General features: G+C 38.9%; 1 protein-coding gene across 3 annotated transcripts in view; it reads left to right on the plus strand.

The window, feature by feature from the left end:
* The first annotated feature begins 6,131 nt into the window (after positions 1-6,131).
* Positions 6,132-27,137, plus strand: part of RASAL2 (RAS protein activator like 2) — a 245,434-nt gene continuing 224,428 nt past the window's right edge. For all 3 annotated transcript variants that reach the window (XM_070396884.1, XM_070396885.1, XM_070396886.1), the window contains exon 1: positions 6,132-6,331. In XM_070396884.1, the coding sequence (XP_070252985.1) occupies positions 6,133-6,331 (199 nt within the window). In that variant the 5' untranslated portion in view covers position 6,132. The remainder of the gene's footprint in view (positions 6,332-27,137) is intronic.

Genomic DNA, 27,137 nt, shown 5'->3' on the forward strand with positions numbered 1-27,137 from the left:
CTGAGAAAGTAAGGAAATGGTCCTTTTAAATACAAACCCCTTCTAAGGAGTAGGGAATATATTTTCTTCTATTGCATTAAGTTCTGTTTAAGACTTGGGATTCAGGATGCTCTCTTGATGAGGGATGAGGGACAGACAAGGTTGAAAAGGGGGACATACTGAGCAATCAGGAACAGCTGAGAGCTACAAAGATAGGGCTGTGCTCATGTATAAATAGAAATGTTGCTGCTACCCTGATGAATCAGACCAGATGTTTCTCTGATGTCTCTGTTTGGTCCTTTGGTTTCTTGTGGTGTTGTTTTTTTTTTAAGTATAATTTTGCTAAAATTATATGTGGGGCCAGGAATGTGGCATACACGCTTTAAGCTTTAATAATATGTAAAGGGATAAAATTACCGAGGAAACCTTTATTAACAAGAAAAATACCCATTTAGGGAAGAACTTGAAAAAGGGCAAGAAGGAAACAACTTGTGATAGGGCTGATTCAGGAGATCTGAATTCTAATCCTTCCTCTGGCACGAGCTGTGTGACCTTGGGCAAGCCATGTCATTTTCCTGGGTCTATGTTTATTTTTTAGATGTGGGAGGGGCTGGGGAGAGAATGGGGGTTCCAAGGCTGGGTTTATTAAATTGATTATTTTAGTGTCTCTTGCAGCCCCAAACATCAGAATCCAACCAGGTTTTCTTTTTCAGTTTAATTTATTGTTTGCTGGGTTCTGGTTTTCATTGAGGGGTTAATATGTGAAAGACTTTATGGGGGCCCTGACCAGTTTGGCTCAGTGGATAGAGCATCGGCCTGCGGACTGAAGGGTCCCAGGTTCGATTCTGGTTGGGGGCATGTGCCTTGGTTGCGGGCACATTCCCAGTAGGGGGTGTGCAGGAGGCAGCTGATCAATGTTTCTCTCTCACTGATGTTTCTAACTCTCTATCCCTCTCCCTTCTTCTCTGTAAAAAATCAATAAAATATATATTTTTTAAAAAAAGTCTTTATGGGGGATAACACCAGGCCCCTGCCCCCAAGAAGCTTATTACCTCACAGAGTTACACAAAGGACTGTATCACAATATATACTCTGATGCGTCCAGAAGACAGACAGCAAATGCCATGGAAACTCAGAGGAGGCAGAGATCACTGCCAGCTTGGAAGATAGGAAATGACTCGCTGGCGGAGGGCATTGGCATTTGGTGGGAGGTGGAGCTGGGGGGAGGGTTTGGAAATTGGTGGGTTTGGGGCAGGCAGAGATGAAGGAAAGGGCATTCCTCACATAAGCAACAAGCAGAGCAAGGGGCATGGAAAGCGCTGGATGTCCTTGGGGAACAGTGAGCCATTTGGGTTGGCTGAGCTCGGGCAATGAGTCAGGTAGCAACGGTGGTTTGGATCACATTTAGAAGGCCTCTTAAATCTCAGTAGAGCATGCATTTTACTTAGGAGGCAGCAGGGAGCTGTTTTTTGAGTTTGGATGTGATCTGTTTTAGGATAATTCACCTCCAGCAGAGTGTAGGATGAACTGGAGGTGGAAAGGCCTCATAGGCAGGAGGACAGCTAAAACATGAATGCATCATCTTGGTGAAAGCTAACCAGGGCTGAGCTGAGATGTTATCAGTGGGAATGGAGAGCAGGGGTTGGATTTATGCAAGCTAGGGTGGAGGAAAGAATGCAAAGGCAACTCCACATTTAAGCAAGTATGAGGTAGAAACCTCAGTTTCGCAAACATAAAAAGGAAATTCAAGAAGGGAAGGGTGTGTGGGTAACAAAAAGGGGAGTTTACTTTCCTAAACTACAGGAAGCATATCGTAGTGGAGGTGTTCAACATTTACAAACTCCTGATTGGACCTCAGTACTGTGGATGAGGATGGAGAGGCTATCCAAGTAAGAGTTGAAATTGTAAAAGTGAAGAGATCACCAGGGAATTGCAGAGTGAGGCAGAAGAAAGACAGACAACAGAATATTGAGAAATATCTAAATTCTTCCCTTACAATGAACTGGACACGGTTAATGTTCTAGAACACAGGACACAGGGATGGACAAAACTAGGTTTACAGTGCATTGTGACATGCTTTTGCATTAATAAAGCTATTGTAATACTCATAACCTGCAAGTCTTTCCATACGAACAACTGTAAACCCACTTTTTGCCACCCCTGTATAATCAGGAGGATGCTGGGTCATTGTGTCCACGGGGAAAGGTAACAATATTGAAAGGGAGAGGCTGGTGAGCCAGGGTTTAAAAATTACATTACTGCTTGGGGGATTAGCTAGGTAGCCTAGAAGGGACTGGCTATAATAAAATGATTGTGTGTTTTCCGACAGATAAACAGAGGAGAAAATTGCACCCATACCTGGTCTTCAGGCTGTGACAGCCAAGATTCCAAATCTTCATCTCTCCTTATTATTGGCAAGGTGTACTAGTATACTCGGTCTTTTAGAAATCTCAGATTATAGCCAGCCTTTGCTTTTCAGACTATTACCTGGGGGATTTATTATTATCTTTTTCTCCTTCCCCGGCTTTTAGTTCCCACTTGTCCTGGGTCTTGGGGTTGAATTCTAAGGATAATAATTATGTAGATCCCCTCTGAGAGCTTAGTGTCTGAAGCTCCAGAGGGAGGAAAAAGGAGGAGGGGTTAGGGTAGGCAGAAATGAGACTTTAGCTCTATTGTAGTTCACTCACACAAAAGCCTGTTTGCAAATGCAATGTAAATGAAGACTTTATTAGCCAAGGATTTATCTTCACAATAAGATCTGGGATTACACCAGGGACATACATGTACACATCCAAGTAGGATTAACTGCCTCCCAACAATGCAAATTGGTTTATCACTTTTGTTTTTCTTCAATATTTTTCGTAAGTGACAATAATTTGCAAAAACCATTAAATATTTACTTTTGGCTCTAAAGTGTTAGAACAACTCTATCTTCCAAGAGGTGAAGGAGACCCTTAAGGCGTTTAGATCTAACAGTGAATTAAAAAATTAGGAGACAAGGGTTTTAATCTGTCTACTAACTAGCTATGTTTAGGTAGGTTGCTTAATAGAATTATATGCTCCAATTTTTTTCCATTGTCTAAATGGATATTTAAAAAATATTGGTTTTGTTTATCTCCTAGAATTATTGTTCAGGTGGTTAAAATATTTTCTCTTTAAATTATAAACATTAGGTAAATTCCAGACATACTATTACTTAGGCAACTAGATAACCACTGCAGCTAGTCTGAGGTTAGGATGGGGAGGTGAAGCAGGGACCAGGATTTGGAGAATCTGGATGAAGAAAGTAGGATAACTGGGGGTTGGCAGAAGCTTTTCTTTCTTTCATTTTTTAAGGAATGGCACATTTTATTCTCTTTTTAATGTTTATTTATTTATTTTTCCTTATTGATTAAGGTATTACATATGTGTCCTCATTCCCCCCCCCACACACACCTCCCCACTCATGCCTTCACCGCCCCCGCCCCCCCAGTGTTTTGTGTCCATTGGTTATGCTTATATGCATGCATACAAGTCCTTTGGTTGATCTCCCCGCCTCCCCCACCTCCCCTGCCTTAGAAGCTTTTCTTTTCAGCTCAAAAATGGATAATGCCACTGAGAGAGCAAGCTTAAAAAAACCAACAAAAAACCAACAAAAAAAACCCTGTTTCATACACCCCTCCTAATGCTGCTTTGAGATAATTGCTTGGGTAAATAAATTCCTTATATATTAATTAATAAAGAGACACTCAAATTTGTACTTCTTTTTTTTTTTTTAAATATATTTTATTGATTTTTTACAGAGAGAAAGGGAGAGAGATAGAGAGCTAGAAACATCGATGAGAGAGAAACATCGATCAGCTGCCTCCTGCACATCTCCTACTGGGGATGTGCCCGCAACCCAGGTACATGCCCTTGACCGGAATCGAACCTGGGACCCTTCAGTCCGCAGGCTGACGCTCTATCCACTGAGCCAAACCGGTTTCGGCTCAAATTTGTACTTCTGATGCCCATTGTTCACTTGCTCTCTGACTTGTTACCATGACTTCAACAGTATAAATAAAAATGCTCTGGCTCCCTGTAATCTCCTAGCTTCAACACATTCCCTTGTCCACTCAAGCACTGAAAAATACAACAGTTTAGACTTGGAAGTCTGACTGTGGAGTTAGATAAGAAATCAGGGTTCTAGATATTGGAAATGACTACTCCAAATATATCACCAAGCCACATATCAACCAGCTTATCCACAAAAGGTTCTTGAGGGAATAAAGTTGAAGTAACCATTCTCATTGAGATTTGTACTGGTGGTTGATTTGCCAGGTAACCTGGCTTTTCTTCAGTTTCCTCACCTGTTACATAAGAGGCAGGATGAGTTAATTTCTAAGGTCGCTTTCTGCTTAGAAATACTGTTATTCTAAATAAGAATTTGAATAAAATTACAAATGCATCCTCAGAGCTCTTGATAAGTCTACCAACTAACACACCAGAATACCACAAGACCAGACCATGAAAATGTCCCCATTGTAGACCAGTCTCTGTGCAAAGTAGAGAGAAATGGGGGAGGGTGGATACTAAATACTCCCCCGCCCCCCCAAAGTGTAAAAAGAAAAAAAAAGCAACATATACTTGTGGGATTTCTGCTCCGTTTTAAGTAGCTATGTTCAAAAACACTGAAGACCTACTATGTGCAAGGCACTAAGTAGTTACTTTTCTATTTCTTACTGTGCCGGCAGGCTCTTAAACCAGAACTAGTGAATACCGCCTTGGGTGGGCATAAAATTAAAGCCAAGGTCAAGGAAGACGGAGTCTACAAATAGACCAAAAATAAAACTCAAGTGACATCATTAGAGGAAAAAAAGCCAACATACTGCAGAAAGATCAAAGGCAGAAAGAAAAAAGGAGGGAAACATGTTTGGTTAATACTGGGCTTTTGGGCAGTCCATGTGCTTGCGAGGCCCGTCCATCCATCCACACCACACTTCCTAAGCCTGCTATTCCCCACCGATGACAAGTCCAGCCTCGGCGCGGACCGGGCGCGGAGCGCGGATCCCACAGCCCGGACCCCGCCGCCAAGTCTCCTCTCTGGGACAGAGGGAGTTCCCCCCCAGGGCGACTGTAAGATAAAATAGCCTCTCCAATCCTTCGTCCAATAAGAAATACTCGTTCAAATAAGTAAATAAGTACGTACATACATACAAGGAAAAGGGTGGGGACATGGGAAAGGGAAGCTCTTTTTCTTCCTTTTTAAATTTCCCGCACCCCCTTTCCTCTCCGCCTCCCCACGCCGCCTCCACATTAAGCTTCTGCAGCAGCTGGAGAGACTGGGACCTCGCACTGCACCGCGGTTGCGAAGAAAGTAATTGGAAAGGAGGCGGGACGGGCTAGATGAATAACTCGGTGTTCGACTTGTCCTGCCTCGGGCGGCAGTTCCTCCTCCGCTTCATCACTGACTGCACACGCGGCCGGCGCTCGGCGCTCGATTGCTCCGGCCTATCACCCTGGGATGCCGCCTGCCGCCGCCACCGCCACCGCCACCGCCACCGCCGCGGCTGCCGGGCTTGTGGGATCTGCGGCGGAGCCGGAGCCGGAGCCGCGACGGCAGCGGTGGCTTGAGAGTTAGGGGGGCGGGCCGGCTCGTTCCAGGGGTGGGGGCTGAGGGCAGGAGGGCGAGAACCCGGGGCCATCGGCTCCCCTCAGGCTGAGGGAGCGGACACTCGGAGCCCCTGAGGCGGCGGGCGCCGGTCGGAGGGGGCGGCCCCTGGCGGCGACGCCCCCAGCCCAGCCCTGCGGGCCGCGCTCCATCTCCAGTCCGAGCCCCGCTCCGGCCGCGGGAGACGCCGGCCGGGGTTTAAAGGGAGGCGGCTCTGAGGGGGCTGGCGGGCGAGCCGCCCCTCCCGGGTCCTTCCTCGTCCCCTCCCGGGAGGGACCCGCACCTGAGCCCGGACCGACCCCCCAGCCGCCGGGGCCACGCTGGACCCGCCTCCCGGCCGGGGTCCCGCGCGCCGGCTGCAGGTGGGCTGCAGCGCCCGAGCCGCGGGCAGGGGGCGGCGGGGAAGGCGGTGAGCCGCGTCCGCCGGCTGCGCCCGGTCCCTGCCCCGCCGCGCGCTCCTCCCCTCCCCGCAGGCAGGGCGCGGAGCCTTGCGCCCGCCCCCCGGCGCGTCCCCCCCGGGCACCATGGAGCTCTCGCCGGCGTCCGGAGGAGCGGAGGCGCTGTCCTGGCCGGAGATGTTCTCGGGACTGGAGTCCGACTCGCCGCTGCCCCCGGAGGACCTGGACGCGGCCGTCCCCGTCGGCGGGGCCGTGGCGGGTGGCATGCTGGACCGGATCCTCCTGGAGTCGGTGTGCCAGCAGCAGGGCTGGGTCCGCGTGTACGGTAAGGACCGAGAGGCCGGTGTTTCTCCCCTTTGGCGAGGCGGGCATTCCTTGCCCGGCTCGTGCCAGCCCCGCGCTCAGCTCCCCCCCCCCCCCTTCTGGGTCCGGTTCCCACGTCCCTTTTTGTCCCGGGGTCCCCCGCCTTTCGGACCAGTGCCTCCGGGCGAGCCTCTGGGTAGAGCGCTGTCTCCGTGTGGTCTCCGGACCCCTTCAGGCACCGGCCGGGGGTTGAAGGGAGAGCTGGGCTCTGCAGCCCTAATTCTTAGGCGATGACTTCGGGGGAACTGTCAGCCGATCCTCGAGAAGGTCTGATGGAACGCACCATGCGATCCAGTGAAGGGGGTGGGGGGTGGGGGTCCTTCCTTTCTCTGGATCCAGGAGAGGCTGGAAACCAGGATAGGAAGGAGCTCAGCACACGTGTGTATTGGGTGGGAAAAGGCTCATCTGTCACCTCTTTCTGAACCTCACTCTCCGAAGACAACCGCCCAGACCCGCTGGCGTGGACGGTTGCAGACCGCACTGCCGTCTGTGTCTGGTTCCCTTTGCAAAGTGACTGGGCTGCTGCTCAGCAAGTTAAAAGCGATGAGCACACACACGAAAACTTTCCCTCTCTGCGTTCCCCGGGTAACCACCTCTTTCAGGAAAACGGGATGATGAGGTCCTGCGAGGGTGAGCCTCGTGGCCTCGTGGAAACCGTGCTGGTTTTGAAAACTCCCAGCCCCAGCGTGTATCGCCCGGTATGGAGGACTGAGCAGGCGGCGCTCCAAACTATTGGCAGGTCGGGATGTTTTATCGCCTCGCTGGCGTGGACACCAAAGACGTTAGTCCTGGGGCTGACCTGAGTCTAAGCCGGCAACCTTGAGGCCCCCGGGAGCAAACACAGCGTGAGGGTGTTACCCGGCGGTTATGTACATCTGAGCCGGTAGCGGTCAAGTACATCGTTACCTTTTCTTTCTTCATCCTTCTGAACAGGGCATGTGTTTCCTGTCCAAGAGAGACCGAGACTTAGAAGTTGTCTCTCTGGATAGTTCAGCTGATTTCAAGACATCAGGCCTCTCCCTGGGAGAAAGCTCACAGGACTAGGAGGGCAGAGATTGGAGTTTTTGTCTCAGTTCTTGCTCCTAAATGTCTTAACGTGATTTGGGGCAGATCCGGTCACTTTTTCGACCTCTGATTCCTCATCTGTAAAATGAGCGGAGGGGATTAGATAATCTCTTAATGGCTCTTTCAGTTCTGAAAAGTCCAGCCGTTCCTATAACCAGTTCTTAAGGATATATGTATGTACCACTTGGTATTGGGCTTGATGTGTATGTGTTTCTTGATGTTTTTCTAATTAACTGGAAGAATTACAGACAACAAGTGGGAGGTGATGCAAGGGCACCCAGTTCATTCTCAGCCGATTAAAAACGTTAGGGCCTGACTTTCCATCCACCTGCTAATCCCACTTAGCCAATAGTTTATAGCAAAGGTTGGTGAGAATCTGAAAATTAGCTTGAATTAGAGTATATATTGAGGTTTTCCCATGCTAGTCTTTTTCTATCCTTACGCACTTCTTTGGCATATTGTTTTTTATATGAAGTTAGAGATAGGGCCATGTTACTGTAAGAATAATAATTCAGTATTTAAGTGTCCAAAACTATCCTCTCTGGGTTTTCTAGACCTAGGTTAACTAATATTCTTTGCATGCAACCCATAAAAATATGTGTTAGTTTTTGTAGTCCATTCCTAGGGCTAGATTTGTGAGAGGGGTGTGTGTGTATTCTTAAACATGTGTGTGTGATTCTTAAATATGTGTGTGCATAGACACATACATATGTGGTCTCTGTCTCATACAGTGTTCATTTCAGTGTCAAGTTGCAGACTTTCTACTGCTTTGTAACTTTTGTCTTCCCTGTCAATTAACGAGAGGTTGTTTTTATTTATTGTCCAGAACTGCTACTTTCCTTCCTCTAAACTAAAGCAACTCATCCTGGATACTGCTTTGTTGTCTTTAGTTTGATGTAAATATTCCAAAACTATCTGAATGACTGTTGGCTTTTTATGTTCTTAGGTAGTTTTTAAGTTGCCTATTGCATAACTCTTTGAAAAGCTTTGAAGGAAAATAATAGAATGTAGAAAATCAATTTGAAAAACACTAGTTCATTTTGGTGGTCTTGTTTATTTGTTTGTTTTGGGCATTCAAAATCCTGATTGCTTTGGAACATCTGGATTCTTCTACACAATTTAAAGAGACTTTGATGAGTGTAAGTCTAATGTTTTTTTTAAAGAAATCTTGAGTATAAAACTGGGGGTTGAGAACTTGGTTTTTTGTTCTGGCTTTGCCACAAATTGGCTGTCTAACTTTGGGCAAGTAATTTTAACTCTGTGGGTCCAAGTTTCTATGTAAAATGTGGAATCTGGAGTAATTGGTATCTGTGGTCCATTTTAGCTTTAGAGTTGTCTGATTCTATGGCCTGCCCTATTATTTTACCTACAGCTAGGCCTGCCAATTTCAGCCGGACTCTTGGGGTTAGGCATCAGGCAAGCCCTGAATGCATTTAAATCATGATTGTCAGAGGATCCTGGGGAGCACTTTTATCAAGAGGTCAGTGAACTGAGTTTTGAAAGAAGGAATGTTGAGGGCAGATGTATATTTGTTTGGAATGTTTTCACAAGATAGGAAGGTGGGGATGGGGATCGTGCTCAAGTCTAGCTCATTCACTTGAGACCTAACCTGAAATAGCCATGTGGATTTTACTTAGAATAGGGTGCAAAAAGGAGCTGTATTAAGTGCTGCTGGCTTCTGGCTATGGTTCACATGCTCTGCAGAACACGAATCTTTGTAACCAATAAGCAAACAAACAGCAATGACAAAAGTACCCCCACCCCAAAGAGGATCTTAACAGAAACTTTTAGAAACGATATTTTATTAGTTTACCTCACAGAATTGGAAGACTAGGCACTGTTTTGAGCTAGCTATTGCCAAAGTTGATATAGATGATCTATATAGATATAGATCATCTATATATATATATAATCTCCAGAGTTTTGTGTAATGCATTGTCATGATTGGAAAACTTTTTTTGGAATATGTTCAGAGCTTTATAATAGGTGGATCTATATTTAAAACACAAATGCACATCTTTGAGACATACCTAAGAGAAAAATTTATGCTGTTTTAGTTTTCATTTTCTTTTAGTTGTAAAATGTTTCATTTGTTGTATTTCAGTATTACAATCAGTTGTGTCCATGCCCTGTCAGGACTATGAAATTTTTGACACCAGGGAATCTGTCTTGATTATCTTTGCATTCCTATCTTGCCACCCCCTTTATTGTCACTGTGTCTCGCAGATTGGTACCTTGCTCAGGGTAAGTCAGTGTTTGTTGAATGTTGACCCATCTGTCCTTTGACCATCCAGATCTCAACCTGACTGATTGTATGGGTGGTAGAGTAGCTTAAACAAAGGCATGCCACAAACAGCTAAATATGGATGCAGAATCCAAGAGCATCAAATGCAGAACATTTTTCAGATATTTATAGCCTCAAAGCAGAGTCAATTGGCTGAAAAAGCTCAGCAGGCTAGCAAAAGGAAACGGGAGCGGCAAAGGCAGCCTCTCTGTGTTTTCTGGTAAACAATGAGAACATTAAAGTCAACTACTTTACCATGAATGGATAGCGAGTGTAGGACACCCTTTGGGAGAAATTGAAATACAGTCTATAGCAACAGTGCCTGTCTTGGAGCGTGGCACCCATCAGTAAGACCCGTCTGCAAGTGTATGCACAGGAGTATTCTTGGAACTATAGTTATCACAATAAAGCAATCACCAAGAAATCATACAGTTTTTAATTTTAATAATATCAGTAGGACTTACTAAAATATTCAGTTAATAAAATATATAATATCAACATTATTGGTTACTATGAAGCTAGTATACAGCTCATTGTTTATTATTAAAATTTCTAAAGGCTGGAACTATTTCAGCAAGCAGAAGAAAAAGGGAATTAATTATACTGCATTAAATACCATGTAATTCTAGAAGTATGACAGTGGGAATTTGGTAAGAAGGTCTCATGAACTGGATATGAGTTGATGGGGGCAGAAGTTTTACCTGGTGAAGGAAATAATATTGCTTATGCTTCACAAATTCAGACAAAGGATGAGATATGCTTTATTGCACTTTTAGAAACTCTGCCTTTATATTTACTCAAAATGTTACAAGCAGTAACAAGTCCAGGAAGTTGTTTCATTTTGGTCCAGTATGAATCAGATGTGACTAACTGACCTTATACAAAAATATTCTTAACATAACTAACTGAATATTCTTGGCAAATCATTCATTCTTCAATGCCTTAAATACGAACCCTACCATTTCTGTTTTGCTTTAATATGTAAATGAATATTATTCAAGCAAGACTAAAAGTTTTGTATGCTCTAGCGAATTGCTTGCTAGAGGAAAATCGGTGAATGTGTATCCAGTACATCCCCAAATATGTTCATGTTATTTAAGTGTTTTAATTTCCTCAAATACTGTTAATTGAAGTTTTATAGATGAGCATTAATACTAGTACTTTAAAGATTCTTAGGATCTTAAGCTTGAGTTCAGTACTGAGGATATGGCATTGTCTGTGAATGTTGACAGTTTCCCATGATCTCCAATACATTTTATACACGTTGCTCAGGGTAAGTCAGTGTTTGTTGAATGTTGACCCATCTTTCCTTTGACCATCCAGATCTCAACCTGACTGATTGTATGGGTGGTAGAGTACCCTGAAATAGGAAAACTTTCAAGGCTCTAGTCGGTTTGGCACAGTGGATAGAGCGTCGGCAGGCGGACTGTAGGGTCCTGGGTTCAATTCTGGTCAAGGGCACATGTCTTGGTTGCAGGCTCCTCCCCGGCCTGGGCCCCATGCAGGAGGCAACCAATAGATATGTTTCTCTCACATTGATGTTTCTCTCTGTCTTTCCCTCTCTCTTCCACTCTCCCTAAAAATCAATGGAAAAATATCCTTGGGTGAGGATTAAAAAAACATAACGAAATAAAATTGTTAAAAAAAAGAAAGAATGCCTAAGGATATACTAGTATTATTTATTTAAAATTACATTGATTTCAATGAACCCTTTATTTCTTTGAAAGATAATTTATAGATCTCATTTAAATCATGTGTTCTATTAATGTTTACAGATGGACAGTTTCCTTTATAAACTCTTAGTATTTTTCTATCCTCTGTCATGTTGGTTTATTGATATTTCATTTTCAAAGAATAAAAATATTTTCAAAGAATGAAACTATTCATCCACAGTCCTTTTCCAAAACCATTTGGACTCGAGTGTTTCAGAATTCAAAATTTTTTTATTTTAGAAAATATTGTATATATTCAGTGACATTAACCCCCTAGCTGGGTCTGGAGCAACATTCAGGAATCGGTTGTGTTAAATATTTCTGCAGTTAAATAAATGAATATTCACACTAAGTGTGGTATAAGACTATAAATAATGTTAGCGCAGGTCAGATTTTACTGCTAAAGAGGTTATTGAAAAAAGGTTTTCCGAGCTTTTTGGATTTAGGAATTGCAGGTATGGAATTGAGGTTCTGTACAAATTTTCTGACATGAATAATATGAAGTTCTAGAATGCCCCTATTTGAGAATAGTTTATAAGGATTTCCTTTATCTTCTTCAGATGATAAAATTCAGTGCATACATTTTAAAAAATGATGTGGAGTTGTGTCCTATTATGTTGAATGAACAATAATTTTCTCTGATTTGCTAAGGAAAAGAAAAGGGATTCACATGAAAAAGAAAGTAGGCTTTACTGAGGATACTAAGGAAATCAATGATGGTAAGACAGTGGTTTCTAATGCTTTGTTTCATTAGAAAGAAGGATGAGGTAAGCTGAAGCAGAGTTTATGTAATTGTTCTTTGCAGGTTGCTCTCTTCGGTAACACAACGTGATTTGATCACCTTTTAAGTAGGTGAACCACAAAAAAAGCATTCAACTAATGACTGAGTTAATCCAGAAAAAATTTAGCTGGCTGCTCCTTTGTCCCTCCCTATTAGAATAACTTTTAAGTAACCAGAGAGGTGTTTGGTCTTGTTAACCAGAAGGAGGAGTTTAAAGTGTGCTGAAATTGCTTCACCTAGTCTTGGCAGAGGGATAATTGTTCTCTGATGTTTGTAACAACACCTTTCTTCCCAAAGGCTATCAAGTGCTTCTTAAGACCGGTAGGTAGAGTATCCTTTACAGATTTAATGTAGCTTATTTTCTAGTGAGAAAGCATCCATCAAGAGGTACATGATACAAAAACAGTAGGAAAAGTAGAAAGATGTCTTGAGGCTCAGTACAGTGGTGTTAGTGGGTTTACTGTATGGTAAAAAGAAAAAGAAATAAAAATGGAGCCTTTGAAGGCATGACAAAAGTTCATTTGCTGGATGGTCATACGGGAATTAGCATCTTCCTTGTCTCAACAGCGGAGTTCAGATGTTAGGAGTTACCTTCCTTTTCCAAGTGTAGGTTACATTAATTAGTTGTTTGCATCTACTTTGCTCATAAGGATCCAATTTAGATCCTGATTACATTCTTTTTTTTTTTTTTATATATTTTATTGATTTTTTACAGAGAGGAAGGGAGAGAGAGAGTTAGAAACATCGATGAGAGAGAAACACCGATCAGCTGCCTCCTGCACATCTCCTACTGGGGATGTGCCCGCAACCCAGGTACATGCCCTTGACCGGAATCGAACCCGGGACCTTTCAGTCCGCAGGCCGACGCTCTATCCACTGAGCCAAACCGGTTTCGGCACCTGATTACATTCTTATTTCTCCATAAATTGTCTTCAGTATTGCTCAAATTCTATTCACACGGTGTCATTTTCAGTAGGCCTTCTCTTCTGAAAGTACTCCCTGTCCTGAGTGTAAGAGATGGGTAAGACTGGTAGACACCAGTTGGGAGAGTGAAAATTTAGAGAGGAAAATATTTAACATAAGACAAGCAAACAAAATTCAGAAGTATAGTGTGAAAAGTTAAAAAAGAAACTTTAAAGTTGATAGTCTCAAATACTTTTCAAAACAATCCTTTAAGTTTCCTCATTAAGGAAACTGGCTCAGGAAGTTTAGTTTATTCCCAAAATTGGAGACAAATTCCACAGTTTGTCAGGATTAGAACTCAACCTCAGATTCCTCAGCCGCCTGTTATAGCTTGTAGATCTTACTGCTTTCCCTTAGGGAGATGGCCTTTCAAAGTTGGAGGTCAGGAACACTGCACACTGAGAAATAGCAGATTGTTAGTTTCACAGTCTTTAAGGGAAATACTGGAAATGCCATTACCTAGATAACAGAAAACAAAAATGGACAAAACATCCAGAAAGTAGCAGGATGAGAATAACTCCAGAGTGATCCTTCAGAGGTAGACTAGAGGACAGATAATATATTTTAATCTTTGCTTTCCTAAATTCCTTATCCATAAATTCTGTATTCTGCTATTGGAAGTGATATTTTAAGGGAATTTGAATGTTTCATTTATGATGCTTAAAACCCTGGATAATACCTAATAACTTTCTACCTTCCATTTTAATTTCTAACCTCTCTGATTCATATAATTAAAAAATTAACACATTTTTCTAATTATGAATATAATCCATGAATATAATTTGAATTACAGGAAAATCCAAAGAAAATTAAAATCACCTGTAATTCCATCACTCAGAGATAGATATTCTCTTAATATTTTATTGTATTTTATTCCAGTCTTTTCTGTGTGCAGAAGTACTTTTTTGGTACATATTTGATATCATACTGTATGTATTTTACCTTCCTGCTTTTGTTCTAACAGTGTATTTTCTTAGGATTTTGAACATGTTAAAATTTTTTCAAATGTTTTTATTTTTAAATTTAATTAGAAAAAATAGGCTATACATATAATATTTATATTTTTTCCAAAGATATAAAGGGTATCCATGAGGTCTCTCTCCCCTCCTCCGTCACTCCTCACCCCTCACTTGCCATCTGGCAGGCAATCATTGTCCCTTCTACACAATCAATAAATATTTGAAATTCCTGCATATCCTTCCATACCTATTTCATGCACATGGAAGCAGGTAAATAGCTACGTAAAAACTCTGCCAAGAGTGGGGTCTAAGAAATTTAGTTTAAAAAATACTATGTTTTTTTTTTTTCTGAGGTTAATGAAATGACTGGAATAGGCCTGCAGAAGAGGTTGGCTAGGTGTTCTGGGAGCCTGGAGCCAGTTGTTGTTGATTGCTTTATATCTGAATTAATACTGTCATGATTTTTACTGTGCATTTGCTTTTTTCCTTTTTTACACAAATGATAACCCATTACAGGAAATCATCTGCGCTTTGTGTTAATTTCTCCTTCACAGCCCCCCTCCACACACACTTATTAATAATTGGATATATTTTTCTTGTCAGTTTGTAAAGCAGTTCCTTATTCTTCTTATGGCTGCATAATGCCTGGATGAATAGTAATTTATTTAATCAGTCCCCAAGTTTTCTGGTACAAGTGAATAATCTTGAATATAAGTCATTTTGCTTGAGTGTGAGTTTATTAGAAAAATTCATAAAATTTCTATGTCAAAGATGTACATATTTGTAATTTTGAAAGGTATTCCCAAATTGCTTTCTCTTTTTGTACCTATTTACATTTCATCAGCAGTGTGTGAGAGTACCTACTTTCCTACACATAGGAAATTAGCAAGAGTTTTTGAATCTGACAATCTAAAAGGTAAAAAATGGTGTTAATTTAATTTTATAGTTCTTACAGTAAGCGTGATTGAATATCTCATAGAGCCATTTAAATATATCCTTTTCTGTGAACTGTGCATATTTTTCCCCCTTGTTTGTTAAATCAAGCTTTATTGATAAAATGGAATTGAGAATATCTTACTAGGAACAGCAGCAGGCCCAGCCAATCATGACAGCAAAGTGTGGCAGTCTCCTACTATCTGTAGGAAGCTGCTGCTTATCAATTAATAATTAAATGTAAGGACTTGTAAAAGAGGTGCAAAGAATCAAGGCATTTTAGCCCCAAGATTGATATTCTTATGAATTTACTGTATAACCTGCAATACTCATGGCAACAAGTAGAGGACAACCTAAAAGACAATTAAATGAAGGGACCAGCTTTATCAACAATGCCAGTCCCACTGCCAGGAACATTAAGATAGTTTCCAATTAACTTCCTGGATGCTCAGCTTTATAAGATTTTGGAATTTTTCTCCATAATCATGTGCACAGTTGAACGTCTAGCTGACATGGCTGCTGCTCTCTCTGTCCCGTGTCCAAACACAACATGACTTGAAAAGTCTATATATCTGTTGCGTCACACAACAAGCCAAACATTTCTTATAACTTTGATAATAATTTAAAGCAGTTCATAATTAAATATGAGCATTTTGTACAAGGACAGTTACCCTTTACAAAAAACAAAATCATACAACAAAAATTGCTGGAGTCTGATTTACAACATGAATTATGGTTTAAAATCACGTTTACATAAGTCTCAAATTTACAAAAAAAAAAAAAAATCAGTTCTGGGAAGCTCTCTGGTGTAATCTCTCACCCATGTCATATGCCCTTCTTTAAAGTTGAGGATGAATGTTAGGAGGTTCAGTGAAGTTGAGCTGTACTCTCTTTTGGAGGTGAAGGTAAACTCCATGTCTAGATGAGCAGTTTTACCACATATCACCAGTCGATGTAGAGTCAGTGTCATCATTTTTGTAAGGATTTAGTCTATTGTAAACGGCTTCAATTATATTCCGCTTTTTTTTTTTTTTGCCTATTTTTAAAAGTTTGTTGAATTTTTTTCTTAGTAATTTGTAGGAACTCTTAGCATATTAAATAAAGAACCCTTTATCTGTGATGAGTTGTCAGTATTTTTTTGTGTGTTTTTTTCCTCTCTATGAGGAAATTTTATGCAGTTGAATATATGTCTTTTTTTTTTTTATGGCCTTTGTTTTTATGTCATAGTTAGAATGGACTTTTCTATTCTGAGGTTGAAAATTATTCTCCCGTGGTTTGTCTAGTCCTTCTTTGTTTTCATTTTTTTTGCTTTTAAATCTTTGATCCATTTGGAAGTCATCCTGGTATAAAGTATGAGATATGGATATAATTTCATTTTTAGAAAGATAGCTTTCCAGTTGTCCTAATATCATTTATTGAATAATCTATCTTTCCCCATTGGTTTAAGATGACTCCCTATCCTTTACTAGGTTGCCATTTGGATTTTGGGTTATTTCAAGATTTTCTACTTTGTTCTGTTGGTCTGCTAGTATCACATTGCTTTATTATCAAGGTTTCCTAATAGGAAATATAATTTGTTAATGACTAAGTTAACATAACTTATCTAACCATTATCCTATTTTAGGCATTAACATTTTTGAAAATTTTTATATTAATAGTCTACTAGTTATCCTTGTGCACAAGTCTTTGAATTGAACTTCTGACTTGTTCCTTAGGCTGAATTTCTAGAAGAGTATTTTTAAAGACCTGAGACTTAGTGTGACTTTCCTGGAAAGCAATTACTGCTACAAGTATATGAAAGTATGGCTCATATTTTAAGTTTTACTTCTGTGTTGCTACTTTTAACATATTGCAGTATTTTTACATATATTTCATGTGATGCCTTAAACATTACTTAGCACATATCAAATGTCCTCAAAGTTCTAATACTTATAAGGCGGCCCTTCAAAAACTTGAATTGTTTTTCCAGTGGTACGCCTTCTGATTAAAGGCATGTTCCCAAGTGAATGAGGAAAGGGAATGAGTAGAGTCAAAGCAGTTTGTCTGCTAAAGGTCAAACCCATGACCATGGCCTTATTTATACTATGTTAGACGCTCCAACAGAAATAACTTGACACAGACACATAATGTCTTAGGTACTCTAAGAAGAACATAGTTGGTGGTTTTCATCTCAGCTGTTCATGTCCTCTTTCTACTCTGTTTCTCAGAGTATTAAGAAGGAATTGACATTCATGAAAGTTCTTCTGAACATGATTTGAATATAGATTCACTTAATTTTAGCTGGATGAATAACAGGTGTATACCTTTTATAGTAATGTGTTAATGACTGAGTTTTTATCATGGCATCAATTTAGGTATGTTGTAGGGAAGTTTATTGTAATGTCAAACAACCACATTCAAAGAATGATAACAAGAACTAACATAAATGACGAAAGTGATTTAAAATCTTCAGGGGGAAAAAAGGGTAGGAGTAGGATTTGGACTCTGAAAAATCATGGTTCATATAGAACATTAACCAGTTAACCAAATTTTCTTTTTTATGGAGTCTGTTTTTTAGAGCAGATTTAGATTCACAGCAGAATTCAGAGGAAGGTAGATTTCCCATATGCCCCCTGTCCCCACACATGCATACTAGTAGCCTCCCCCATTATCAACATCCCTAACCAGAGTGGCACATTTGTTACAATTGATGAAGTCGTCACCATCACCCAAAGTCTATAATTTAGTTCATATTAGGATTCATGAGCATAATTATAACAACACAACAAAGTAAAACTTTTTGGGTGCTTACTATGAGCAAGGCACAGTTCTAGGTGCTTTATGCCTATTAATTTATTTAATCTTCATAACTACCCTATGAGATAAATACTATTATTATCTTCATTTTATAGATGAGGAATCAGAGACTTGCCTAAGTAAGTGGCTGAATAGAGTTTGAATCCAGGCAGTTCACTCTTGAGCATATGCTCTTAAGTACTATATAATTTCGCTTCACACAGATAAAAATTTCAAACTCTTGTTATAAAAACCTTTGAGTGTGATGTTTGTTAATTTGAACCTTGAAGCTGCAATTTAAGTATGTGTTTTTATAGAGAACCGTAACTATAAAATAATCACATTTGACCTGCTTTGGATGGCATGATATCGAATATCTTCATAGAGGTGTCCAAGTTTATTAATTGTAGACAACATGAGAAACTGTATGTGGGTGAGTGGTGTGAATATTTCTATATTTAAAAAAGGTTAAACAAAGTCTGTTAGAGATCTAAAATATTTTTTAGCAGTAATACACAAAATATGAAAGTAGGTTTTTTCCTATAAAAGCATGCCTTTCTTGGCCTGTTATTTATGTTTGATCATGCCAGTGAAAATACCAAAATTTAAGAGAACACAGTCTTAAGAACCATAAGTTATATTCATCTGGGGCATAGCTTTGTTTATTCCAGGGTTTACATTTGAAGGGGCTCTCCACTTTAGTATCAGTAATTCTAAAAAGAGAATCCACTTTCATAGAACCAGGTAAAAAACATTGATCACAGGTTGGCCACATAACATATTTTAGGATATCTATAGAATTCACTTTTTTTTTTTTCTCCTAAAAGCCCAGGAATATGGTCTCTTGATGGTCCTGGTTCACTTTCATCTTAGTTCCTCTTGAACCTGGCTGTCCTTATGGTTTGTATCCTAAGGATTATATTTCAAGGACACAGACTTAAAGCATCGTAACCTATGTGAATCAGTTCTCAACTGATGGTAGTTTTTTAGAATCTGTGATTCTTTTGAGCAACTGGCAGTTTAGCAGTGGGAAGTGAGTTACAGTCTTACATTCAGATAAATTTATACATCTTTAAAAAATAACTTAATATGATATATTTGACATACAACAAACTATGTATGTTTAAAATGTAATCTGATATGTTTTGAAATATGTAAATAACCATGGAATCATCACCACAATCAAGAAAATGAACATCTATTTCCTCTATAAAGTTCCCTTGCATCCCTTTGTAAGCCTCCCACCCATTTCCTCTCCCGTTCCCACCATCACCAGACAGGCACTGATCTGCTTTCCGTCTTTTTGGATTTTCAAGAATTTTATACAAATAGAATCATACAATATATTCTTATTTCTAGTCTGGTTTCTTTTAGCACATTTGGAGATTCCTCTGTGTTATTGCATGTAACAGTAGTTAATTTCTTTGTATTGTTGAGTAGTATTTCCTTGAATAGATATTGCACAAATATCAGTTCACCTTTTGATGAAATTTGGGTTATTTTCAGCTTTTTGGCTGTGACAAATAAAGCTGCTGTTAACAGTTGCATACAAGTTTTTCTATAGCCATAAGTTTTTATTTCTCTTGAGCAAACACCTAAGAATGGAACGGCTGAGTATCACATTTCCAGTTTCACTGACTTACCAACACGTAGTATTGTTAGTCTTTTTAATTTTAGTCTTTCTAAAAGGTGTGTAGTGATATTTATTGTGGTTTTAATTTGTATTTTTCTGATGACTGATGATGTTGAGCATCTTTTCATGACATCAATATATCTTCTTTATTGAAATGTCACAACAAATCTCTTGTCTACTTTTAAATTGGGTTTTTCTTACTGAGTTAGATGAATTCTTTATTTAGTCTGGATACAAGTTATTAATCAGATATGTGACTTGCAGTTTTTTTTTTCCCCGTCTATGACTCGCCTTATCATGCTCTTAACAATTTCTTCAAAGAATAGAAGTTCTTAATTTTGATGAAGTTGATTTATCAAGATTTTACTTTTGTGGATTGTGCTTTGGTATTTTACTTAAGAAATTTTTGTCTAGCCAAAGAGCACAAAAATATTTTCCAATGTTCTAAAAGTTTTTTAATTTTAGGTCTCAAAATAGTCCCCTTACCTTTTTTGTGTTTTCAGAGATCAAACTATTCCTCTTAATTTTCTCTAACAGAGTTAACTGGAAACCTTTAAGTAATAAAGTAACTGGTAACTGATAATTGTTGATGTTTTGACCTTAGTAGCTTTTTGGGATAGCATCTCAAAATCAGATTACATTTTCAAAATGAACTCAACTCTAACCCATTCTGTTTAAGCATTGTATGATGTTTTTATATTTTAGTTTAAAAAAGCCCTTAAATATGTCTTCCAAGTAACTAATAAACCTGCATTTAAAATATATGTACTTATATTTAAAATTAAAATATACCATGAGTGAAGCAAATAGCAAGATCTTATAAATAAGGCATAATTAAGATTTGGAATATGATGATATGATTCTTTCAAGTTTTTTTTTTTTGTGTGTGTGTATGTGTTATTATTTCAAGTTGTTTTTGTTTTGTTTTTAACGTGTTGGAGTCAGAACAGGATCCCAGTAACCCCCTTTTCTCCAGCTTTTCACAAATCACCTGTTTCAAAAAACAGTTTCAAGTCTTTCAGCAGACTTACTGGTTTCCAGCTTCTGGGACCTACCCTAACTGCTTTATGAAAATCAGCACAATATTTTCTTTATGTAAAGTCAGCTTCATAGATTTTGTGAATAATTTTTTTCCTCTTTTTCCAATTTCCTCTTACTGTTCCTTTTTAAAAAATGTATTTTGGCCCTAACTGGTTTGGCTCAGTGGATGAAAGGTCCCAGGTTCAATTCCAGTCAAGGGCATGTACCTTGGTTGAGGGCATATCCCCAGTAGGGGGTGTGCAGGAGACAGCTGATTGATGTTTCTCTCTCATCGATGTTTCTAACTCTCTATCCCTCTCCCTTCCTCTCTGTAAAAAATCAATAAAATATATTTAAAAAAAATGTATTTTGTTTACTAAGGATTAAAAATGTATATTTGTGTAGCTCTTGGGCATGTATGATATATATCTCCTTCGGTGTTACCCATAGCAACTTTGTGAAATAGATAGAGTTATAGATGAAGAAACTGAGTCTAGAGCAGGTTGTAACTTGCTCAGAGTTAGAGACTCCAATCCAGTGTTCTATCTACTTTCTACTAACAGAAATCAAGTAGTGCTCTCTTTTGTCATTTCTTGTCATTAAACTCTTTCTCCTGAAACCCTACATTTTCTCTGCTTTTTTTTATCTTCAGCATTTTCCCCTAACCTCACCTCATTTTTGGTTTTAGCCTTCCTGATATAGTTTTTCATTTCTGGGTTTCTTTGGAAACTTTTGGAGATAGATGTTTTTTTAAGCCTGGCTGTAGGACTGCCTTGTTTTTATTTTTGGTGTTCTATACCTTGAAGACAAAGGTCACTCTGAGTCTTCTCTAAGGAGCATGGAATACATGGAACTGAGTCCTGTTGTTACCTGCTGAGAAAAATCAATGGCTGAATGGGTGCCACCAGCCTGAGACTCATGAAATGTTCAACTGAGTGGTTAGTTTGTTTTTATCAGCAATCCTATTTTTGTCCTGTATAAGAAAAAATAGGCAAGTGTGGAATTGTGCATTTGTTTTGTAAAGCCAACATGGGAGTTGAAAAAATTGAGTATTTTGGAGGCACTTTAAATTAAAAAAAAGAAAGATACTGTCTGCTTTAGCTATGTTTAAGTAAAAAATGGAGAAAAATGAAATTTTTCAGGTCTTTAGGAATGAAGACTGTAGTAGGAATGCAATGAAAATGGGTGTCAAAATTGACACAAGAAGTCATTTATCTGTTTGCATCCTCCCGTGTCATCTTAATGTGATTCAAAACGAATGATTCATGAACTGCCTGTACTATTTGTTAGAAACAAGTATCTTTGTGGTCCATGAAAAACCTATATTGGAGAGCTGGGACTTTAATAACCAGTAATGTTTTATTTATATATATGTATATGTAATTTTTTAAAAAATATATTTTTATTGATTTCAGAGAGGAAGGAAGAGGGAGAGATAGAAATATCAGTGATGAGAGAGAATCATCGATCAGCTGCCTCCTGCACACCCCCTACCGGAATTGAATCCAGGGCCGACGCTCTACCCATTGAGCCAAACCAGCTCGGACTTTTATTTATATTTTTGGCATATCTTATAATATATAAAATTATATATAGTTTTTGGATGAAGGAAGAATTAACAGTACAGATTTTTAAAAATATGTGTTTATTGGTTTTTAGAGAGGAAGGGAGAGGGAGAGAGAAAAAATAAAAATAAAGCATTGGGATATCTTTTCATATGCAATGAGTGACATATACTTATTAACTTGGGTCAGTTAGAAATCTAATAACTGGGCATGGAGTTTTCATTAATCTTGTAGAAAATTTAGTATCTCAGTGCTTTTTATGGATATAGAAAAGAGCTAGCTGTTATTTCACCCAGATTTATGGTCAATCACAGTGGTTAACACAGGTTTTACCTAATGTTTATTGTTTTATCTTAGTATTGAAATGGTGGAAAATGATTTTATTAAGTATAAACAGAAGGCATTTGAGAACAAACATTTTACATGCAATAGAATGCATTTTCATCCTGTTTTATGTGACATTTGCTAATTCAGCATATATAGTAGAGTACTATTGAGTTCATACTGGGTGGAAACCATCACCTGTGTCTGTTTACTATAACTTGTAAGTTCTGAAAGAACTATTTGTATTATGATAACCCATTTTTTCAACTTATTCCTCACTCTTTGGTCATTCTAGTGTATTACCGTGATGAATTCAATCCCTTGTCTTAGGAAATAAAACACCAATTTGGAGGCCAAAACTAGAAACATGATTTTTACCTCTCTTCTATTTGAGCAAAGCAGTACAAAATTGTATAGTCAACCGTCTTCCATATTGAGTACTTATTAAGAATACTTAATGCCTGGCCAGCATGGCTCAGTGGTTGAGTCTCAACCTATGAACCAGGAGGTCACAGTTCAATTTCTAGTCAGGGCACATGCCCGGTTGTGGGTTCAATCCCCAGTGTGGGGTGTGCAGGAGTCAGTTGTTCAGTGATTCTTTTTCATCATTGATGTTTCTGTCTCTCTCCCTTCTCTCTGAAATAAATAAAAATATGTTAAAAAAAAATGAAGGGATTTCTACTTGCTTTGTCCTTTGAAAGTTGTTCTCTAATGTCCATGGGAGATTATGAAGAGAGGGAAGAGAAGAAGTTAACAGTTACATTCTTTCAGTTCCCATAAATGACTTTGTTAACCTTGTTCAATGCTTCAGGTCTGTGCTCAGAAACGGGATGTGTCATGCATTACACAGCATGCTGTCATGTGCAGTTGGCCTCCTCATGACTGTCTGAGTAAAATGACTCAGAGTTTTGATTGAAGCCTGGTCTTCAGTGCAAGAGAAGCAAACATCCACTTAGAGCGGCTAGAAGATTAAGACGGATTTTCATTGTTTGGTCCTTCATTTTTATAACTTCTTTTTCTCTGTCATATTATAACCCGCAGATTATAGGTCAAGTCTGCTAATCTTTGATTAATTTTATTTCCAGAATGTGTCACAGATAGGAGAATATAGTGGTTTGAAGCTCGAGTTTTATCAAAGCTTATTCATATTTTTAAAGTAACTTTCCTTCTAACAATCACTATTATCCAGCATTTAATGATATTATATTTAAGTTGGGCATTTTCTAGTGGCTTTGAATTATTGTTGAGTTTTAGTGAGATATATAGCCTCTTAAAAATTAGGCAGCATGAAAAAAGTGCTTTTTGTTCTGCAGTGGAAGCATTTCAAGGCATAAGGAAGTGGTAGTCCCTTTTTCCCCTGTGGGAATAACGAAAACAGTATTAACTCTTTCTATCCCAAATAGTAAGTAATCATGACACAATATTCCTTTGTGTCATTGACAGTGCTTTCTCTGATTTTAAAAATTTCAAGAATAGATTATTTGGGAAGAGCATATATTTTTGGAACTTCACTTGATATGAATGAAACTCAAGAGTTTCAGAGGAAGTGGAATATAACCTCAACCACATCACCTCTTTATGTGAGAGAGAACTTACCCTTTTATTTTATTTTATTTTATTTTTAAAAATATATTCTATTGATTTTTTACAGAGAGGAAGGGAGAGGGATAGAGAGTTAGAAACATCAATGAGAAACATCCATCAGCTGCCTCCTCACATCCGCTACTGGGGATGCGCCCGCAACCAAGGTACATGCCCGTGACCAGAATCGAACCTGGGACCCTGCAGTTCGCAGACCGATGTGGGGAAAAAACTTCAAGGCTAAATATTGTTTTCTTTACCTTATTGGGCAGATATAATCAAATATTAATTTTGATCTTCTGACTTTACTTTTCCTGTCATGTGTTACTTCCTTCACTTCCTCTTTCTTTCCTCCCTTTCTTTTTTTTTTTTTAAATTTTACATTTAAAATCCAATTAGAAGTAGTATTTTTTGTCAGGTTATCAGATGAATCTGTATGATCAAATTTCCAGGTAATTAGAGTATAACTCATTAAATGCAAAGACCCTTTCATGACAAGCTTCTTGGGAATATTCAAATTCATTCTTTTGTCCTCATGGAAAGTATACACCAAACTTAATTTAACATTCTCTTTATAATTATTGGGAGTAGTGGAGGTGATGGTTTTTCCAGATACTTGGCATTAAGCTGAACATTTTATATTTATTATCTTATTTCTTCATCAACCCACAAATTAGATATTAGTATCTTTAGATTATTCCCAGGAAATAAACTAATTTTAATTTTTCCAAGATCACATGACTTGTGAGTGGCAGAATGTAACAGTGAATTCTGGGCAATCTGACCACAGAGCCTACTCTTAATCACTATGACTTTTTTTTTTTGACATCACTATATGAAAATCCCCATTGGGCCTTTTCTTGAGCCTTTACATCTGCTTTTCTGATTTTTGTTTCTACATTTTGAGGTTCTTTAAAAAATAATTTCCTACTGTCATAGTAACATAACAGTTTTTATCACTCTTTAGACTTGAAGATCAGATAAACAAACTTGTTAGTGTTACTTCTAATCTCAAAGTGAATAGGTCCTAAGTGAGGATAGTATAAATTACCGGATAATTTACCTCCACATATGCAAACTGTTACTATGGTAAGATACCATGTGTGACACGTAAGATTTTTTTCCCCTGGAAGGATCAAATACTTTATTATTGTATTTAGATAAATACCTTATATTTTTTATTCCAGTTATCTTGTTGGCACTATGACATGACTTTTTGTAGATTTATTTCATGAAATGTATGCAAACAAGCAAACTTTGCTTATTGGAATTGTTAATTACAAGAGTAAATAAATAGCAGGTACTTTGTAGTCACAATTAAATCAAGCCCACAGATATTTATTTTCTACTATGCAAGGTGCTGGGTGGGATACAATTAAATGTAAAGTATGGCTCCTCCCTTTAGAAGTAAACAGAGTACAAGCATATGAAAAGTAAATATTTTCTAACTGAATGGATACACAAGACACTGGATTACCATTAGCTCACACAAGTAGAAGTAAGGTCCAGATGTGGGAGAATATAACTTTTTATATTTTGAATTTTGAAATTTTGCTATGAGCTTGTTTTCTTTTCACAATATAAATACATGTTTAAAAGAAGAGAAAGTAAATAATAACGAATAGTTCAGTACTATAATAGAAGCAGTAACCCAGTGATGAGTTGGTGAATAATTCCTGTTTAAAAGGGGAGAAATCTCTGGATGTTTAATTTACTAGTAGAGTTGCAAGTTGAACAGAAGGATGGCTTTTTCTTGAGGTTTGGTAAATGAGTGCTCTAATTGTATGATTTGTACATCTTTTATATGGTGAATTGCTTCCATTCACCTTTTGCAATGCAGAAATTTAAATGATATATTTACAAGAGTTTGGGGCAGGGACATTGAAAATGGTGGGTTGAGTATAATTTGGAGTCTGTTAGAGCTCAGTGCTTTGCTGTCACCCTTCTTTTTCTGCATCCCTTCTCTTCTCTTCCAGCTTCTTAGCAAACTTGCCTGATGACTTACTTAGCTTCACTCTTATGTGTTTTGCTTCCTTTTTTGAAGTGTGTGTGTGGTGGGGGGGTAAGTCTAAATGGCATGAAACAAAATGCCTGTCAGCTGCCTTTCGGTGACCACTTTGGTCACATTGTATCAGCCACCAGTAAACCTGGCAATTCCGTGAACAGCAGGACAAACTTGAATGCGGCATGTATGCAAGAAGGTTATTTACTTTTCTTAATCTAAAAAGGTAAAACCAGAAAATAGCTCCCTGCTTTTGTTGTTGTTGTTGCTGTTTGGTTTTTTGAGGGAGGGGGCATGTTTGATGGGAGGGATATTAATTTAAGTTGCTGTGTAACTTACTGTTTAAAATTTTTTTGAAAATGTGTCTTTTATATGTAATTAGGCATGTTAGTATAGTAGAGTTTCTGTAAAAATGCTGGGTAGGATTCTTGCCCTGCTCACTATGAAAGTCTGTTCATAGCACTCCTGTGAAAGAGAGAATAGGGAAATCCCTCTGAGGTTTAGTTAAGTCACACCAGTTAGGAATCCTAGGAGAGCCTGGGTGCTAAGTCAGGCAAAGCCTCTTATCTTTCTTACTGTACTCAACATCTAAAGGGCACTTCACGTATTTTTAGATAACTATGTTCTGTATCAGTGATTGTCAAATCAAGGGGAGGTATGACAGGATCATGGGGGTGGGGTGCTTTTCTAAATAAATAGCTGTGTTACTCCCCAAGATTCTGATGAGTGTTAGGAAAGGAAACAGGTTGAGGCAGATGTCCATAAGAAACAAGGTGAGGAATTTAATAATTGAGATATTTTTAAATTCTAAATCTATTGTATTTAACACTCCCCTCCACCCTTGGCCCCTCTCTTTATCTCACAGTTTTGTGGATCAGAATTTCAGGAGCCAGTTAGCAGCAGGGTCGTTCTGGCTCAGGGTGTCATAGCAGTGTAGTCAAGATGTCAGCCAGGCTGTAGTCATCTGAAGGCTTGTTTGGGGCAGGAGGATGGCTCACTCTAATGACTGTTGTTAGACCTCCCTTCCCCACGGCTGTTGGCAGGAAGCCTTAGTTCCTAGCCACATGGACCTCTTTGTAGAACTGTCTTAGTGTCATCAGGACATGGCTGCTAGTGTCCCTAGTGACCCAAAAGAGGGAGCAAGGCGGAAGCTGCAGTGCCTTTTATGACC

The sequence above is a fragment of the Myotis yumanensis genome, unplaced genomic scaffold (assembly GCF_028538775.1).
Source record: "Myotis yumanensis isolate MYYU_CA2020_CCGP unplaced genomic scaffold, mMyoYum1.0.hap1 SCAF_17, whole genome shotgun sequence".
In the NCBI taxonomy this organism is placed as follows: Eukaryota; Metazoa; Chordata; class Mammalia; order Chiroptera; family Vespertilionidae; genus Myotis; species Myotis yumanensis.